Here is an 18,670-nt window from a genome sequence, read left to right on the forward strand (position 1 = left end):
AACAGAACGCGAATCTATGTTGGAAAAAAAAAAGACATTACCAGAAGTGTCTTTTGAGTGTTTTTGAGCGTTTTAGGCAATAAATAAAAAAAAAAAAACAGGGCAATCACATTACATGGGAATAAAACCAACTTTTACCAAGAACTTGCCTTGAAGTGTTTTTGACCTCCTTACAAACCAAAACGCATGCAAAAAACTCCTTAATGGAGAAGCAGAATAACATTATTAAAAACATGTGTTTTAAGTCCTTTTGATCATGTTATCATTACATTGGAAGAAAACGAATTTTTACTAAGAACTTGCATTTATGTGTTTTTGAGATCCTTATATACCAAAACACTAAAACGCATGCAAAACACTCTTTATTGTGAAACTGAATAACATTACCAAAAACATGTATTTTGAGTGTTTTTGATCATGTTACCAATAAAAACGCTTAAATAAATGCAAAGAACACTATTTTTGGGAAACGAAAGGAGATTACGAGAAACGAGTATTATGAGTGTTTTTAAGTTCATTAATTACCAAAAAGCTAAAAGCCACAAATAACACCCTTTATTGAGAAACAATAAATAAATAAATGAAAAAAATACAGTATTTTTTTTCTTTCTTATTCATCGGGGAAATTTCAGGAAATTATGTGAAATATGAAATTTAGCTTTTTTTTTCGAACTGTTATGTACCAAACCTCTAAAGTGTATGCAAAGCCACCTATATGGGGAAATTAAATGTCTTTGCCAGAAAACGGTCATATAATTATTTTTCAGCGTGTTAGGAACCAACACGATAAATAACATGGAAGTCAATCTATATGATAATCCAAAACAAAATTACTAAAAACGTGTCTTTTCGGTGTTTTACGTAGAAAAACGCTAAAACAGATGTAAACCAACCAATATGAAGAAATAAAATAACATTACCAAAAAGGTATATTTTAAGTGCTTTTGAAATTGTTACCTACAAAAAACGCGAAAATGGATGGAAAGCACTCTATATTGGGAAGCAAAAGGACATTACGAGAAACGTGTATAATGAGTGTTTTATAGTTTCACAAGAACTACAAGGTAAAAAATGCAAAAACTCGTGTATATTGAGAAGTTTCTTACATTCCAAAATGCTGAAACTCTGGAAGAACACTCTTAATTGAGAAACAGAACAAAATTACTAAATGCGTGTATTTTGAGTTCTTTTTACGTCCTTAGTTACCAAAACCCCAAATTACATGCGAATCCAGCTTTTTGTGGGAAAAAAATGACATTACCACAAAAATGTCTTTTGAATGTTTTTGAGCGTGTTAGGCAATAAAGCACTAAAAAGCAGGGCAATCACATTACATTGGAATAAAACCAATTTTTAACAAGAACTTGCCTTTAAGTGTATTTGAGCTCCTTATATACCAAACACTAAAATGCATGCAAAATACACTTGATGGTGAAACAGAATAACATTACCAAAAACATGTATTTTGAGTGTTTTTGATCATGTTACCAATAAAATCGCTTAAATATATGCAAAGAACCGTATTTTTGGGAAATGAAAGGACATTACGAGAAACGTGTATTATGAGTGTTTTTAAGTTCATTAAGTACGAAAAAGCTAAAAGCCACAAATTACACTCATTAGTGAGAAAAAAAAATCAATAAATAAAAAAATACGATTTTTTTTTCATTCTTATTCATCTTCACAGGTAACGAGGTGCCAAAATTCAGGCAAAGTTCAGGAAATTATATGAAATAAGAACATTATAAAAATGTTAAATTTAGCTTTTTTTTCGGATTGTTATGTACCAAACCCCTAAAGTGCATGCAAAGCCACCTATATGGGGAAATTAAACGTCTTTGCCAGAAAACTGTCTTATGAGTGTTTTTCAGCATGTTAGGAACCAACATGATAAAACCCAAGGAAGTCAATGTATATGAGAATCTAAAACAAAATTACTGAAAACGTGTCTTTTCGGTGTTTTACGTACAAAACGCTAAAACAAATGCAAACTAACAAAAAATTAAGAAATAGAATAACATTACCAAAAAGATATATTTTGAGTGTTTTTGAAATTGTTACCTACAAAAAACGCGAAAATGGATGGAAAGCAAAAGGCACCAAAAAGCATATTAGGCACCAAAACGAAAAACAATATGAAAGTCACTCTATATGGAAATCCAAAACAAAATTACTGGAAACGTGTCTTTTAAAAGATTTACGTAGAAAAACGCTAAAACGGAGGCAAACCAACCAATATAAAGGAATACAATAACATTACCAAAAAAAGTATATTTTGTGTGTTTTTGAGCTTGTTACATAAAAAGAAACTCGAAAATGGATGCAAAGCACTCTATATAAGGGAAAAAAAAAAGGACATAATGAGAAACGTGTATAATGAGTGTTTTATAGTTCACCAGAATCACAAGGCAAAAAACGCAAAAACTCGACTGTATGGAAAAGTTTCTAAGATACCAAAATACTGAAACTCATGAATAATATTTTTCATCAAGAAACAGAACAACTTTACTAAATGCGTGTATTTTGAGTGTTTTTTTTGCATTCTTAGTTACCAAAACCCTAAATTCCATGCGAAACTAGCTTTATATGGGAAAAAAATGACATTACCAGAAAAGTGTGTTTGAGTGTTTTTGAGCGTGTTAGGCAATAAAGCACTAAAAAGCAGGGCAAAACGATAAATAATAAGGATCTCACTCTATATGGGAATCCAAAACAAAGTTACTAAAAACGTGTCTTCTCAGTGTTTTATGTAGAAAAACGTTAAAACGGATGCAAACTAACCAATATCAAGAAATAGAAAAACGTTACCAAAAATGTATATTTTGAGTGTTTTTGAGCTTTTTACCTACAAAAACGCGAAAATTGATGCAAAGTATTAGGAAATATTGGGAAATAAAAGGACATTGCAAGAAAAGTGTATAATGAGAGTTTTGTAGTTCAAAAGAACCACAAAGCAAACAACGCAAAAACTCGTGTATATGGAGAGATTTCTTAGATACCAAAATGCTGAAACTCATGAATGACACTCTTAATTGAGAAACAGAATAACCTTACTAAATGCGTGTATTATGAGTGCTTTTCACATTCTTAGTTACCAAAAATCTCAAAATCAATCAAAATCAAAATATATATTTTTGGTAATGTTATTCTGTTTCTCCATAAAGGGTGTTTTACATGCGTTTTTGCGTTTTCGTATGTAAGGAGTTAAAAAAAACACTTAAAGGCAAGTTCTTCGTAAAGATTGGTTTTATACCCGTTATGTGATTTTTCTGCTTTTTAGTTCTTTATTGCCTATCAGGCTCAAAAACACTCAAAAGACATTATTCTGGTAATGTCATTTTTTTCTCACATAAAGCTGGTTTCGCATGCAATTTTGGGTTTTGGTAACTAAGAATGTGAAAAGCTCTCAAAATACACGCAGTAAGGTTGTCCTGTTTCTCAATTAGGAATGTTATTCATGAGTTTCAGCATTTTGGTATCTAGGAAACTTCTCCATATCCACATGTTTTTGCGTTTTTTGCCTTTTGGTTCTTTTGAACTATAAAACACTTATTATACACTTTTCTTGCAATGTCCTTTTATTTCCTAATATAGAGTGCTTTGCATCAATTTTCATGTTATTTGTAGGTAACAAGCTCAGAAAAACTCAAAATATACCTTTTTGGTAATGTTTTTCTATTTTTTTATATTGGTTGGTTTGCATCCGTTTTACCGTTTTTCTACGTAAAACACTGAGAAGACACGTTTTCAGTAATTTTGTTTTGAATTCCCATATAGAGTGATTTCCTTATTTATTTATCGTTTTGGTGTCTAACATTCTGAAAAAAACACTCAACACACAGATTTCTTTTAAGGTCGTTTAATTTCCTCATATAGGAGGCTTTGCATGCAATTTAGGGTTTAGTATATAACAATCCGAAAAAAAGCTAAAATTAACTTTTTTGATAATTTTCTTTTATCATATAATAGTCCTGAATTTTCCCAGAATTTTGGCATCTCGGTACATATGAAGATGAATAACAAAAAAAAAAAAAAAAATCCTATTTTTTTCATTTTCTTACTTTTTTTCTAAATAAAGAGTCTTATTTGTGGGTTTTAGCTTTTTGGTACTTAAGGAACTTAAAAACACTTATAATACACATTTCTCGTAGTGTCCTTTTGTTTCGCAAACATAAGGTTCTTTGCATGTATTTGAGCGTTTTTATAGATAACATGATCAAAAACACTCAAAATATATGTTTTTGGTAATCTTATTTTGTTTCTCTATAAAAGGTGTTCTGCATGCGTTTTAGCGTATTGGTATGTATTGAGCTCAAAACACTTAAAGGCAAGTTCTTGGTAAAAGTTGTTTTTATTCGCATGTAATGTGATTGCCCTGCTTTTTAGTGCTTTATTGCCTAACACGCTCAAAAACATTCAAAATACACTTTTCTGGTAATATCATTTGTTTTCCCACATAATGCTAGTTTTGCATGGAATTTGGGGTTTTGGTAACTAAGAATGTGAAAAAAACTCAAAACACAGGCATTTAGTAAGGTTGTTCTATTTCTTAATTAAAAGTGTTATTCATGATTTTCAGCATTTTGATATGTAAGAAACTTTTCTAATACACACATTTGCTAAAGTATTTCTGTTTCAAATTTAAAAGTGTTATTCATGAGTTTCAGCTTTTTGGTATGTCAGAAACTTCTTTATGTACACGAGTTTTGAGTTTTTTACCTTGTGGTTCTTCTCAAAATATAAAACACTCATATACGTTTCTCGTAATGTCCTTTTCTTTGCCAATATAAAGTGCTTTCCATCCATTTTTACATTTTTTGTAGGTAACAAGCTCAAAAACACATCAAAATATATCTTTTTGGTAATGTTATTCTATTTCTTCATATTGGTTGGTTTACATCCGTTTTAGCGTTTTCTACGTAAATCACTGAAAAGACACGTTTTCAGTAATATTGTTGAAATTGCTGAAAAAAACACTCATAAGACAGGTTTCTGGTAAAGTCGAGTAATTTCTCCACATAGGTGGCTTTGCATGCACTTCAAGGTTTGGTACATAAAGCTAAAGCATAAAGCTAAAACTATTTTTTCATAATGATTTTTTTTACAAAATTTCCCTGAATTTTTCCAGAATTTTGGTATCTCGGTACGTATGAAGATGAATAACAAATTTTTTTTTTCTCTCTATAAAGTGTTATTTGTGACTTTTAGCTTTTTGGTACTTAAGGAACTTAAAAACATTCATAATAAACGATTTTCGTAATGTCCTTTTTTTATACAAACATAGGGTTCTTTACATGTATTTAAGCGTTTTTATAGGTAACATGATCAAAAACACTCAAAATACATATTTTTGGTAATGTTATTCTGTTTGTCCATAAAGGGTGTTTTACATGCGTTTTAGCGTTTTGGTATGTAAGGAGTTAAAAAACACTTAAAGGCAAGTTCTTTGTAAAAGTTGGTTTTATTCCGAAGTGATGTGATTGTTTTGCTTTTTAGTGCTTTGTTGTATATCACGCTCAAAAACACTCAAAAGACATTTTTCTGGTAATGTCATTTTTTTCCCACATAAAGGTAGTTTCGCATGTAATTTGGCAATTTCGTAACTAAGAATGTGAAAAATACTCAAAATACACAATTTGGTAAGGTAGTTCTGTTTCTCGATTAAAAGTGTTATTCATACATTTCATCATTTTAGTATGTAAGAAACTTCTCTATATACACGCGTTTTTTCGGTTATTGCCTTGTGGTTCTTGTGAAACTATTAAAAACTCATTTTTTCTCATTTCTCGTAATGTTCTTTTGTTTCCTAATATAGAGTGCTTTCCATCCATTTTTGCATTTTTTGTAGGTAACACGCTAAAAAACACTCAAAATATATATTATTGGTAATATTCTACTTCTTCATATTGGTTGGTTTGCATCCGTTTTAGCGTTTTTCTTTGTAAATCTCCGAAAAGACTCGTTTTCAGTAATACTGTTGAAAATGCTTCTGGTACAGGTTTATGGTAAAGTCGTGTAAATTTCCCATAGAGGTGGCCTTGCATGCACTTCAGGGTTTGTTACATAACTGCGGAAAAAAGCTAAAGTTATTTATTTTTGTTAATTTTTTTTATTTACGAAATTTCCTTGAATTTTGCCAGAATTCTAGCATCTCGGTAGCTATGAAGATGAATAACAAAAAAAAAATGTATTTATTTTTTTATATATATATATTTTTTTTCTCTATAAAGAATGTTATTTGAGTGTATTAGCTTTTTGGTACTTAAGGAACCTAAAAACACTCATAATACATAATTTTCGTAATATCCATTCATTTCACAAACATAGGGTTCTTTACATGTATTTAAGCGTTTTCATAGGTAACATCATCAAAAACACTTAAATTCGTGTTTTTAGCAATGTTATTTTGTTTCTCCATAAAGGGTGTTTTGCATGCGTTTTATCGTTTTCTTATGTAAGGAGTTAAAAACACTTAAAGGCATGTTTCTGGTAAAAGTTGGTTTTATTCCCATGTAATGTGATTCTTCTGCTTTTTAGTGCTTTGTTGCATATCATGCTCTAAAACATTCAAAAGACACTTTTCTGGTAATGTCATTTTTTCCCACATAAAAATAGTTTCGCTTGTAATTTCGGATTTTCGTAACTAAGAATGTGAAAAACACTAAAAATACTCACATTTCGTAAGATACTTCTGTTTCTCAAGTAAAAGTCTAATTCATGAGTTTCAGCATTTTGGAATGTAAGATACTTCTTTATATACACGATTTTTTTCCGGTTTTTGCCTTGTGGTTCTTATGAAACTATAAAACACTCATTATACTCGTTTCTTGTAATGTCCATTTGCTTTCCAATATAGAGTGCTTTCCATCCATTTTCGCGTTTTTTGTAGGTAACAATTTAAAAAAAAAACTATACCTTTTTGGTAATGTTATTCTATTTCTTCATTTTGTTTGGTTTGCATCCGTTTTAGAGTTTTCTACGTAAAACACCGAAAAGACACGTTTTCAGTAATTTTGTTTTGGATTCCCATATAGATTGACTTTCTTGGGTTTTATCGTGTTGGTTCCTAACATGCTGAAAAACACTCATAAGACAGTTTTTTGCCAAAGACGTTTAATTTCCCCTTATAGGTTGCTTTGCATGCACTTTAAGGGTTTGGTACATAAGAGTCTGAAAAAAAAGCTAAATTTAAATTTTTTGATAATGTTCTTATTTCATATTAATTCCTGAACTTTGCCCGAATTTTGGCACCTCGTTACCTGTGAAGATGGATAAGAATGAAAAATAAATATCGTATTTTTTTTTCTCAATAATGAGTGTAATTTGTGGCTATTAGCTTTTTCGTACTTAATGAACTTAAAAACACTCATAATACACGTTTCTCGTAATGTCCTTTCATTTCCCAAAAATAGCGTTTTTTGCATGTATTTAAGCGTTTTTATTGGTAACATGATCAAAAACACTCAAAATACATGTTTTTGGTAATGTTATTCTGTTTCACCATAAAGTGTATTTTCCATGCATTTTAGTGTTTTAGTATATAAGGAGCTCAAATACACTTAAAGGCAAGTTCTTGTTAAAAATTAGTTTTATTCCAATGTAATGTGATTACCCTGCTTTTTAGTGCTTTATTGCTTAACACGCTGAAAAACACTCAAAAGACATTTTTCTGGTAATGTCATTTTTTTCCCACATAAAGCTGGTTTCGCATGCAATTTGGGGTTTTGGTAACCAAGAATGTGAAAAGCACGCAAATTACACGCATTTAGTAAGATTGTTCCGTTTCTCAATTAAGAGTGTTGTTCCAGATTTTCAGCATTTTGGAATATAAGAAACTTCTCTATATACAAGAGTTTTTGCGTTTGTTGCCTTGTAGTTCTTGTGAAACTATAAAACACTCATTATACACATTTCTCGTAATGTCCTTTTGCTTCCCAATATAGAGGGCTTTCCATCCATTTTCGCATTTTTTGTAGGTAACAATTTCAAAAACACTCAAAATATACCTTTTTGGTAATGTCATTTTATTTCATCATATTGGTTGGCTTGCATCCGTTTTAGCGTTTTTCTACGTAAAACACCGAAAAGACACGTTTTTAGTAATTTTGTTTTGGATTCCCATATAGATTGACTTCCATGTTATTTATCGTGTTGGTTCCTAACATGCTGAAAAACACTCATAAGACCGTTTTCTGGCAAAGACGTTTAATTTCCCCATATAGGTGGTTTTGCATGCACTTTAGGGGTTTGGTACATAACAGTCCGAAAAAAAAAAAACTAAATATATCTTTTTTGATAATGATCTTATTTCACATAATTTCCTGAATTTTGCCCCAAATTTGGCATTTCGGTACCTGTGAATATGAATTCGAAAGAAAAAAATATAATGTATTTTTTTTTTTATTCATTGTTTCTCAATAAAGAGTGTTATTTGGGGCTTTTACTTTTTTGGTAATTAATGAACTTAAAAACACTCCTAATACATGTTTCTTCTAATCTCGTTTCATTTCCCAAAAATAGTGTTCTTTGCAAGTATTTAAGCGTTTTTATTGGTAACATGATCAAAAACACTCAAAATACATGTTTCTGGTAATGTTATTCTGTTTAACCATGGAGTGTTTTGCATGCGTTTTAGTGTTTTGGTATATAAGGAGCTCAAAAATACTTAAAGGCAAGTTCTTGGTAAAAATGCGTTTTCCTCCAATGTAATGTGATTGCCTTCCTTTTTAGTGCTTTATTGCCTATCATGCTCAAAAACACTCAAAAGACACTTTTCTGGTAAAGTCTTTTTTTTCCCACAAATCTATTTACGGATGCAATTTCTATTTTGGTAACTAAGAATATGAAAAGCACTCAAAATACACGCATTTGTTAAGGTTGTTCTGTTTCTCAATTAAGAGTGTTATACATGAGTTTTAGCATTTTTTGTATCTAGGAAACCTCTCCATATACACGAGATTTTGCGTTTTTTGCCTTGTGGTTCTTTTGAACTATAAAACACTCATTATACACTTTTCTTGCAATGTCCTGTTGTTTCCCAATATAGAGTGCTTTGCATCAATTTTCGCGCTTTTTGTAGGTAACAAGCTGAGAAACACTCAAAATATATCTTTTTAGTAACGTTTTTCAATTTCTTGATATTGGTTGCTTTGCATCCGTTTTAGCGTTTTTCAACGTAAAACACTGAGAAGACACGTTTTCAGTAACTTTGTTTTGGATTTCCATATAGAGTGAGTTCCATATTATTTAGAGTTCCTTATTATTTATCGTTTTACTGCCTAACATGCTAAAAAAAACACTCAAAACACAGATTTCTGGTAAGGTCGTTTAATTTTCTATTATAGGAGGCTTTGCATGCACTTTAGGGTTTGGTACATAACAGTTCGAAAAAAAAAGGTTGAAATTAACTTTTTTGATAATATTTTTTTATTGCCAGAATTTTGGCATCTCGGTACCTATGAATATGAATAACAAAAACAAAAAAAATTAAATATTCCTTTTTTTTTATTTCTTTATTTTTTATTTTCTAAATAAAGAATTTTATTTGTGGGTTTTAGCTTTTTGGTACTTAAGGAAATTAAAACAACACTCATAATACAAGTTTCTCGTAATGTCCTTTTGTTTCCCAAACATAATGTTCTTTGCATGTATTTAAGCGTTTTTATAGATAACATGATCAAAAACATTCAAAATACAATTTTTTGTTAATGTTGTTCTCTTTCTCCATAAAGTTTGTTTTGCATGCATTTTAGCGGTTTGGTATATAAGGAGCTCAAAAACACTTAAACGCAAGTTTTTGGTATAAATTGGTGTTATTCCAATGTAATATGATTGCCCTGCTTTTTAGTGCTTTATTGCCTATCACGCTCAGAAACACTTAAAAGACACTTTTCTGGTAATGTCATTTTTTTTCTCACATAAAGGTTGTTTAGCATGGAATTTGGGGTTTTGGTAGCTAAGAATGTGAAAAGCACTCAAAATACACACATTTAGTAAGGTTGTTCTGTTTCTCAATTAAGAGTGTTATTCATGAGTTTCAGCATTTTGGTATCTAGAAACCTTCTCCATATACACGAGTTTTTGTGTTTTTTGCCTTTTGGTTCTTTTGAACTATAAAAAAAACTTATTATATACTTTTCTTGCAAAGTCCTTTTGTTTTCTATTATAGAGTGCTTTGCATCAATTTTCGCGTTTATTGTAGGTAACAAGCTCAAAAACACTCAAAATATACCTTTTTGGTAATGTTTTTCTATTTCTTGATATTGGTTGGTTTGTATCCGTTTTAGCGTTTTTTCTACGTAAAACACATAAAAAACACGTTTTCAGCAATTTTGTTTTGGATTCTCATATAGAGTGAGTTCCTTATTATTTATCGTTTTGGTGCCTAACATGCTGAAAAACACTCAAAAAACAGATTTCTGTTAAGATCGTTTAATTTCCTCATATAGGAGTCTTTGGATGCACTTTAGGGTTTGGTACATAACAGCCCGAAAAAAGCTAAAACTAACTTTTTTGATAATTTTCTTTTATCATATAATAGTCCTGAATTTTCCCAGAATTTTGGCATCTCGGTACATATGAAGATGAATAAAAAAAAATCCTATTTTTTCATTTTCTTTTTTTTTTTTTTTTCTAAATAGTCTTATTTGTGGGTTTTAGCTTTTTGGTACTTAAGGAAATTAAAAACACCTGTAATACACATTTCTCGTAGTGTCCTTTCGGTTCGCAAAGATAAGGTTCTTTGCATGTATTTGAGCGTTTTTATAGATAACATGATCAAAAACACTCAAAATATATTTTTTAGTAATCTTATTTTGTTTCTCCATAAAAGCTTTTTTTGCATGCATTTTAGCGTTTTGGTATGTAATGAGCTCAAAAACACTTAAAGGCAAGTTTTTGGTAAAAGTTGTTTTTATTCCCATGTAATGCGATTGACCTGCTTTTTAGTGCTTTTTTTTTTTTTTTTTGCCTAACACGCTCATAAACACTCAAAAGACACTTTTCTGGTAATATCATTTGTTTTCCCACATAAAGCTAGTTTTGCATGGAATTTGGGGTTTTGGTAAATATGAATGTGAAAAATACTCAAAACACAGGTTGCTATATTTCTTAATTAAAAGTGTTATTTATGATTTTCAGCATTTTGGTATGTAAGAAACTTTTCTAATACACACATTTGGCAAGGTATTTGTTTCAATATTAAAAGTGTTATTCATGAGTTTCAACTTTTTGGTATGTCAGAAACTTCTTTATGTACACGAGTTTTTTAGTTTTTTACCTTGTGGTTCTTCTCAAACTATAAAACACTCATACACGTTTCTCGTAATGTCCTTTTCTTTAACAATATAAAGTGCTTTCCATCCATTTTTGCCTTTTTTGTAGATAACAAGCTCAAAAACACATCTAAATATATCTTTTTGGTAATGTTATTCTATTTCTTCAAATTGGTTGGTTTACATCCGTTTTAGCTTTTTTTTTTTTCGTAAATCACTGAAAGACACGTTTTCAGTAATATTTTTGAAATTGCTGAAAAACAATCAAAAGACAGGTTTCTTGTAAAGTCGAGTAATTTCCCCATATAATAGGATTTTCGTGCACTTGAAAGTTTGTACATAACTCCGGAAAAAATCTAATACTATTTTTTTATGATGATTTTTTTTTATAAAATTTCCAGGATTTTGGCATCTCGGTACCTATGAAGATAAAAAACAAGAAAAAAAAAATTCTCTCTATAAAGAGTGTTATTTGTGGGTTTTAGCTTTTTGGTACTTAAGGAACTTAAAAACACACTCATAATACACGATTTTCGTAATGTCCTTTTGTTATTCAAACATAGGGTTCTTTACAAGTATTTAAGCGTAGGTTGCATGATCAAAAACACTCAAAATACATGTTTTTCGTAATGTTATTCTGTTTCTCTATAAAGGGTGTTTTGCATGCGTTTTAGCGATTTCCTATGTAAGGAGTTAAAAAACACTTAAAGGCAAGTTCTTCGTAAAAGTTGGTTTTATTCCCATGTAATTTGATTGCTGTGCTTTTTAGTGCTTTGTTGCATATCACGCTCAAAAACACTAAAAAGACACTTTTTTGGTAGTCTTTTTTTTTTTCCCCATATGAAGGTAGTTTCGCATGTAATTTGGCATTTTCGTAACTAAGAATGTGAAAAACACTCAAAATACACAATTTGGTAATGTAGTTCTGTTTATCGATTAAAAGCGTTATTCATGCATTTCATCTTTTTTTTTTCTATGTAAGAAATTTCTCTATATACACGAGTTTTTGCGTTTATTGCCTTGTGGTTCTTTTAAAACTATGAAACACTCATTATACACGTTTCTCGTAATGTCCTTTTGTTTCCTAATATAGAGTGCTTTACATCCATTTTTGCATTTTTTTGTAGGTAACAAGCTCAAAAACACTCAAAATATATCTTTTTGGTAATGTTATTCTATTTCTTCATATAGGTTGGTTTGCATCCGCTTTAACGTTTTTCGACGTAAAACACTGAAAAGATACGTTTTCAGTAATTTTCTTTTGGATTCACATATTGACTGACTTCCATATTATTTATCGTTTTGGTGCCTAACACGCTGAAAAACACTGAAAAGACAGGTTTCTGGTAAAGTCGTGTAACTTCTTTATATAGATGGCTTTGCAAGCACTTTAGGGTTTATTACATAGCAATCCGAAAAAAAAGCTATAATTAACTTTTTTGTTAATGTTCTTTTTTCCAAATAAATTCCCTGAATTTTGGCAGAATTTTGGCATCTCGGTACCTATAAAGATAAATAACAAAAAAAAATCCTATTTTTTCTAAATAAAGAGTGTTATTTGTGGGTTTTAGCTTTTAGGTACTGAAGGAACTTAAAAAACACTCATAATACACGTTTCTCGTAATGTCCTTTCCTTTCCCAAACATAAGGTTCTTTGCATGTATTTAAGCGTTTTTATAGATAACAACCAAAAACACTCAAAATACATGGATTTGGTTAAATTATTCTGTTTCTCCATCTAATGTATTTTGCATGCGTTTTAGCGTTTTGGTATGTAAGGAGCTCAAAAAACACTTAATGGCAAGTTCTTGGTATAATTTGGCCTTATTCCCATGTAATGTGATTGCCCTTCCTTTTAGTGTTTTATTGCGCAACACGTTCAAAAACACTCAAAAGACATGCAAGGCCTCGCATATGAGGAAATTAAAGACCTTACCAGAAATCTGTCTTTTGAGTGTTTTTCAGCATGTTAGGCATCAAAACGATAAATAATAAGGAACTCACTCTATGTGGGAATCCAAAAGAAAATTACTGAAAACGTGTCTTCTCAGTGTTTTACGTAGAAAAACGCTAAACCTGATGCAAACCAACCAATATCAAGAAGCAGAAAAACATTACCAGAAATGTATATTTTGAATGTTTTTGAGCTTATTACCTACAAAAAAAAAAACGCAAAAATTGATACAAAGCACTCTATATTCGGAAACAAAGGGACATTGCAAGAAAAGTGTACAATGAATGTTTTATAATAAAAAAAAAAACACAAGGCAAAAAACGCAAAAACTCGTGTATATGAAGAATTTTCCTAGATACCAAAATGCTGAAACTCATGAATAACACTATTAATTGAGAAACAGAATAACCTTACTAAATGCGTGTCAAAAACACTAAAAGGCAAGTTCTTTTTTTATGTAACAAGCTCAAAAACACACAAAATATACTTTTATGGTAATGTTATTCTATTTTTTCATATTGGTTGGTTTGCGTCCGTTTTAGTATTTTTGTACGTAAATCTTTTAAAAGACACGTTTTCAGTAATTTTGTTTTGGATTTCCATATAGAGTGACTTTCATATTATCTATCGTTTTGGTGCCTAACATGCGGAAAATCACAAAAAATATAGGTTTCTTTTCTTCTAAAGTCGTTAAATTTTCCCAAATAGATGGCTTTGGATACACTTTATGGTTTGGTACATAACTCCGAAAAAAAGGTAAAAGTAACTTTTTCCACATAATTTTTCCACATAATTTCCCTGAATTTTGGCAGAATTTTGGCGTCTTGCTACCTATGAACATCAATAACAAAAAAAATAAAAATGCTATTATTTTATTTTATTTTTTTTTCTCTATAAAGAGTGTTATTTGTAGGTTTTAACGTTTTGGTACTTAAAGAACTTCAAAACATTCATAATACACATTTCTCGTAATGTCCTTTTGCTTTCCCAAATATAGGGATCTTTGCATGTATTTAAACGTTTTTATAGGTAATATGATAAAAAACACTCAAAAACACTTGTTTTTGGTAATGTTATTCTGCTTCTGCATAAAGGAGTGTTTTGCATGCGTTTTAGCGATTTGGTATGTAAAGATCTGAAAAACACTTCAAGGCAAGTTCTTGGTAAAAGTTGGTTTTATTCCAATATAATATGATTGCCTTGCTTTTTAGTGCTTTATTGCCTAACACGCTCAAAAAACAGTCAAAAGACACTTCTGGTAATGTCTATTTTTTCCCACATAAAGCTACTTTCGCAAGCTATTTGGGGTTTTGCTAACTAAGAATGTGAAAAAAAACACTCAAAATACACGCATTTGGTAATATTGTTCTGTTTCCCAATCAAGATTATTATTCATGAGTTTCAGCATTTTGGTATCTAAGAAACTTCTTTGTATACACGAATTTTTGCGTTTTTTGCGTTGTGGTTCTTCTGAACCACAAATTCTTTTGCCCAAAAATGATAAAACACTCATTATACACGTTTCTCGTTATGTCCTTTTCTCTCCCAATAAATGGATGCTTTGCATCCATTTTCGCGTTTTTTGTAGGTAACAAGCTGAAAAACACTTAAAATATACTGTTACGTGTGAGCATACACTGAACTCTAGGGGATGGACCATGAAGGGGTGTTGCTCACACTAACAATGGAAGGGTTAAAAGAAAAGAGAAAAGGAGATATTTTAACTGCTATTTAATATCTTAAAGTTAACCCTTAAATTAAGTAACAATACAAAATTGAAGATTATTTAAGTAAGTAAAAGTAAGTAACAAGGAGTGGCAATCTGAACTGGACTGAATAACTTAAAAGACTGGTTCAGTTAATAACTTAAGCCAAGTTAGTAAATGCATATAGATACAAATTACAAAAATAAACACCTTTACATATACATAATAGAAAATAAATATAAATGTGTTTGTGTGTGTGTGTATGTGTGTTTATGTGTGTGTGTGTGTGGGTGTGTAACACTGGTGTAACTCTTACCACCGCTCTCGAGTGTATATGAGGCTCCCAGCGTATGCCAAGGCGACCTCAGAGCTGTAGCGACCCTTGGAGGAGACTGAAGCTCGATGGAACTCCACCCCTCGTTATCGGCTTGGTAGCCTGCTAGAGGTCACGTATCCAGTATGCCTTAAGCTATACACGTGGCAGCGCCACGAGTTGAGAGGCAGGCACCTGGTTCCGTGGTAGAGTAGTCACGTGTGTGACATTCCCCCCTTCTTAGGATGACGCAGAAGGAATGATACTGCGTCATTAGAGAAGTGAGGTGGTTCCTGTCCCGTGAAGGTTGATTCCACCAGAACGTGTGTAGTCTGGGGCCCGGTAGATGGTTCTTCTGGCAGTGCTCGGCCCTCGGCTGCCTCCATCGACCGGTTCACAAGGCACGACTGCATCCCCGGCAACAGGATCCTAGGGTCCTCAGGGTCGCGACGGGTAGTGATGCGAGGCGTAGTGGGAAGGCGAGACAAAGTGTCAGCAAGGCAGTTGTCCAGTCCCTTAATATGGTGCATTTCAATGTGGTAAGGCTGGAGCTGTAGAGACCACCGTAGCAGACGTTGGTTAGTGAAGCGGTTCCTGTTGAGAAAAGTCAAAGGGTTGTGGTCAGTGTAGATTTGGAGTGGCTGGGTGTTGGACTGAAGATAGTACTCAAACTTCTTGATGGCAGAGATAATGGCTAAAAGTTCTTTCTCGATAGTGCTGTAATTCTTCTGATGGATGTTGAACTTCTCGGAGTGGTAGGCGACTGGGTGAAAGATTCCGTCAGATTCTTGCAGGAGGGCGGCACCCGAAGCGTGATCACTGGCGTCAGTATGTATGATGAAGGGTTTACTGAAGTCGGCCGCACGCAAAACCGGTTCCCGAGCAAGCAAGTTCTTAAGTTGATTGAAGGCATGTTGGCAGGCAGGGGTCCATTCGTACGCCACATTCCCACTAGTTAGTCTAGTAAGTGGCCCAGCTGCGTCTGCGAAGTTTGGACAGAAACGCCGGTAGAACCCCGCCATGCCCAGGAAGCGGCGGAGCTCGCGTCGAGTAGTGGGAGTTGGGTACTTCAGTACTGCGTCGACGTTAGCGGTCTTGGGCCGGACGGAGCCTTGTCCAATCTGATGTCCTAGGTAGGAGACGGTGGCAGCTCCGAACGTAGACTTCGCCAGCTTCACGGTGAGGTTCGCTTCCTGCAGACGGCTGAGCACATTCTGGATCTGGTACAGGTGGTCATCCCAGTCATGTGAAAAAATAAGAATATCATCTAAGTAAACCAGCACTCCTTTTAATCCCTGCATTACCTTGTTCATTGCCCTCTGGAAAGTAGCGGGGCAATTCCTCATGCCAAATGGGGCTACTACATACTGGAAAAGTCCAAAAGGGGTGATGAAGGCAGAGACTATCTGAGCTCTTTCAGTAAGGGCTATTTGATAATACCCTTTTAATAGGTCCAGCTTAGTAACAAATTTGGCTTGACCTACTTCATCTATCAGGTCGTCTACCCGAGGCAGAGGATAGGCGTCAGGAATGGTGACGGCGTTGACCCGTCGGTAATCCGTGCAGAATCGCAGTTGTCCGTCCTCCTTGGGTACTAGGAGGCAGGGTGATGCCCATGGGGAGCTGCTGGGTATAGCCAAGCCCTGCTCTAATAAGTACTGGACCTCCTTCTGCATCTGTTCTCGTTTCCGGGGGTTGACTCTGTAGGGAGACTGCTTGATAGGGAAGGTCCCTGGAAGCACCTTCACATCATGGCGGAGGACATTACAGATTTTAGGATGGTCACCGAACACGTCATACTGAGAGATCAATCTTGAGATATCCAGTGCTCGAGAGGATGAAAGATGACGGAGCTGACCATCTAAGTGTTGGATAATGTAGGTGTTGTTTTGCGTGTCCTTGGGATGTATGGTGTTTGTGTCAATCTCAGTGGTAATACATTTATCATACATCAATGAACACACAGAGGCAGGTTTTAACTCTGAGTCAGCCTCCTGGGGTTCAATGGTACCACAGGAAGCTACTCTAGGGGTTGGTTGGGCGCCAGTCACAGAGGTTCTACATTTATACATTTTTAGGAGATTAACGTGTATTAACTGTGTTGCCTTTCGGCGGTCTGGAGTGTTTATGATGTAGTTGTTATCTCCTACCTTTTCCACTACCTCATAGGGACCATGATACTTTACTTGTAATGGGTGTTTAGGTGTGGGTATGAATGCAAGGATTTGATCACCTCTATCAAATACTCTAACTCTGGCCTTCTGATCAAAGTGTTTCTTCATGGTGTTTTGAGATTTGTGTAAGTTGTTATCAGCAAAGGTGCGAACTTTAGTGAGTGTGGCTTTAAGGTTGTTCAAGTATTTAGTTACAGAGACAAGTTTGTGGGTAGTGGAATCTAACAATTTGTCTTTAATAATCCTTAATGGTCCCCGCACTTTCCTACCGAACAGGAGCTCGAATGGGGAAACTCCTGTACTCTCGTTAGGTGCTTCCCTGATGGCAAAAAGCATGTAGGGGAGTGCGTCATCCCATTCGCTCTCCTGCTCGTGACAGAATTTGCGTAGAAGTCGTTTCAGTGTCTGATGAAATCTTTCTAGAGCGCCCTGTGACTGCGGGTGATAGGCAGAAGACAAGGTTTGTGCGATACCAACCTCTTTTAACACCTCTGTGAAGAGAACGCTAGTGAAATTAGTTCCTCGGTCACTCTGAATGGTTTGAGGAATCCCGAAGGTAGTAAAGAAGTGGTTTAGCTTGGACACAATAGTGTTGGTGTTGATTTTACGTATCGGAAAGGCTTCGGGATACCTAGTTGTTGGGTCAAGAATTGTTAGGATATATTCATTACCTTTCTTGGTTTTTGGAAGAGGCCCCACAATGTCAATTATTATTTTATGAAATGGTTCTGAGGGAACAGCAATAGGTTGGAGAGGATAGGGTGGGATAGTTACGTTAGGTTTACCCGCTATCTGGCAGAGATGACAAGTACTGACGTAATTCTTCACATCCTCCCTTAATCCTGGCCAGTAAAAGTCAGCGAGGATCTTCTCACATGTCTTCTTGATGCCCAAGTGACCAGCAAAACTTTCATGAGCGATCTCTAGTATGGAATGTCTGAGTATGGTAGGCACAACCACCTGGTGGGCTTCTGCCCAAGCAGCATCATCTGGGACCTTAGAGGGCCGGAACACTCTCATGAGAACTCCATCCTGTTTGTAAAAGGCAGGGTAATGAGTAATTTGATCTGGAGGGATAACCTTGTCATGAAATTGAGTCAAAGTAGTGTCTTCCTGTTGAGCCTCAGTGAGAAGTTTTTCAGAAAATATTTGATTGAGTTCAAGTGGGGATTCTTTGTTCAAGGGAGTTCAAGTGAGTTCTCCTTTGGAAGTGAGAAAGACTGATCAGATTTCCTTGCTTGTGCACGAGT

At 33.7% G+C, this 18,670-nt stretch overlaps 1 protein-coding gene across 1 annotated transcript; it reads right to left on the bottom strand.

Moving 5' to 3' along the window:
- Nucleotides 1–15,461: 15,461 nt before the first annotated feature.
- Nucleotides 15,462–18,440, bottom strand: LOC135095492 (uncharacterized). The gene has a single exon (XM_063996340.1). It carries the CDS (start codon nt 18,438–18,440, stop codon nt 15,462–15,464), a length of 2,979 nt encoding a protein of 992 aa, XP_063852410.1.
- Between the last annotated feature and the right edge of the window lie 230 nt (nt 18,441–18,670).

Source organism: Scylla paramamosain, chromosome 49, assembly GCF_035594125.1.
Source record: "Scylla paramamosain isolate STU-SP2022 chromosome 49, ASM3559412v1, whole genome shotgun sequence".
Taxonomy (NCBI): Eukaryota; Metazoa; Arthropoda; class Malacostraca; order Decapoda; family Portunidae; genus Scylla; species Scylla paramamosain.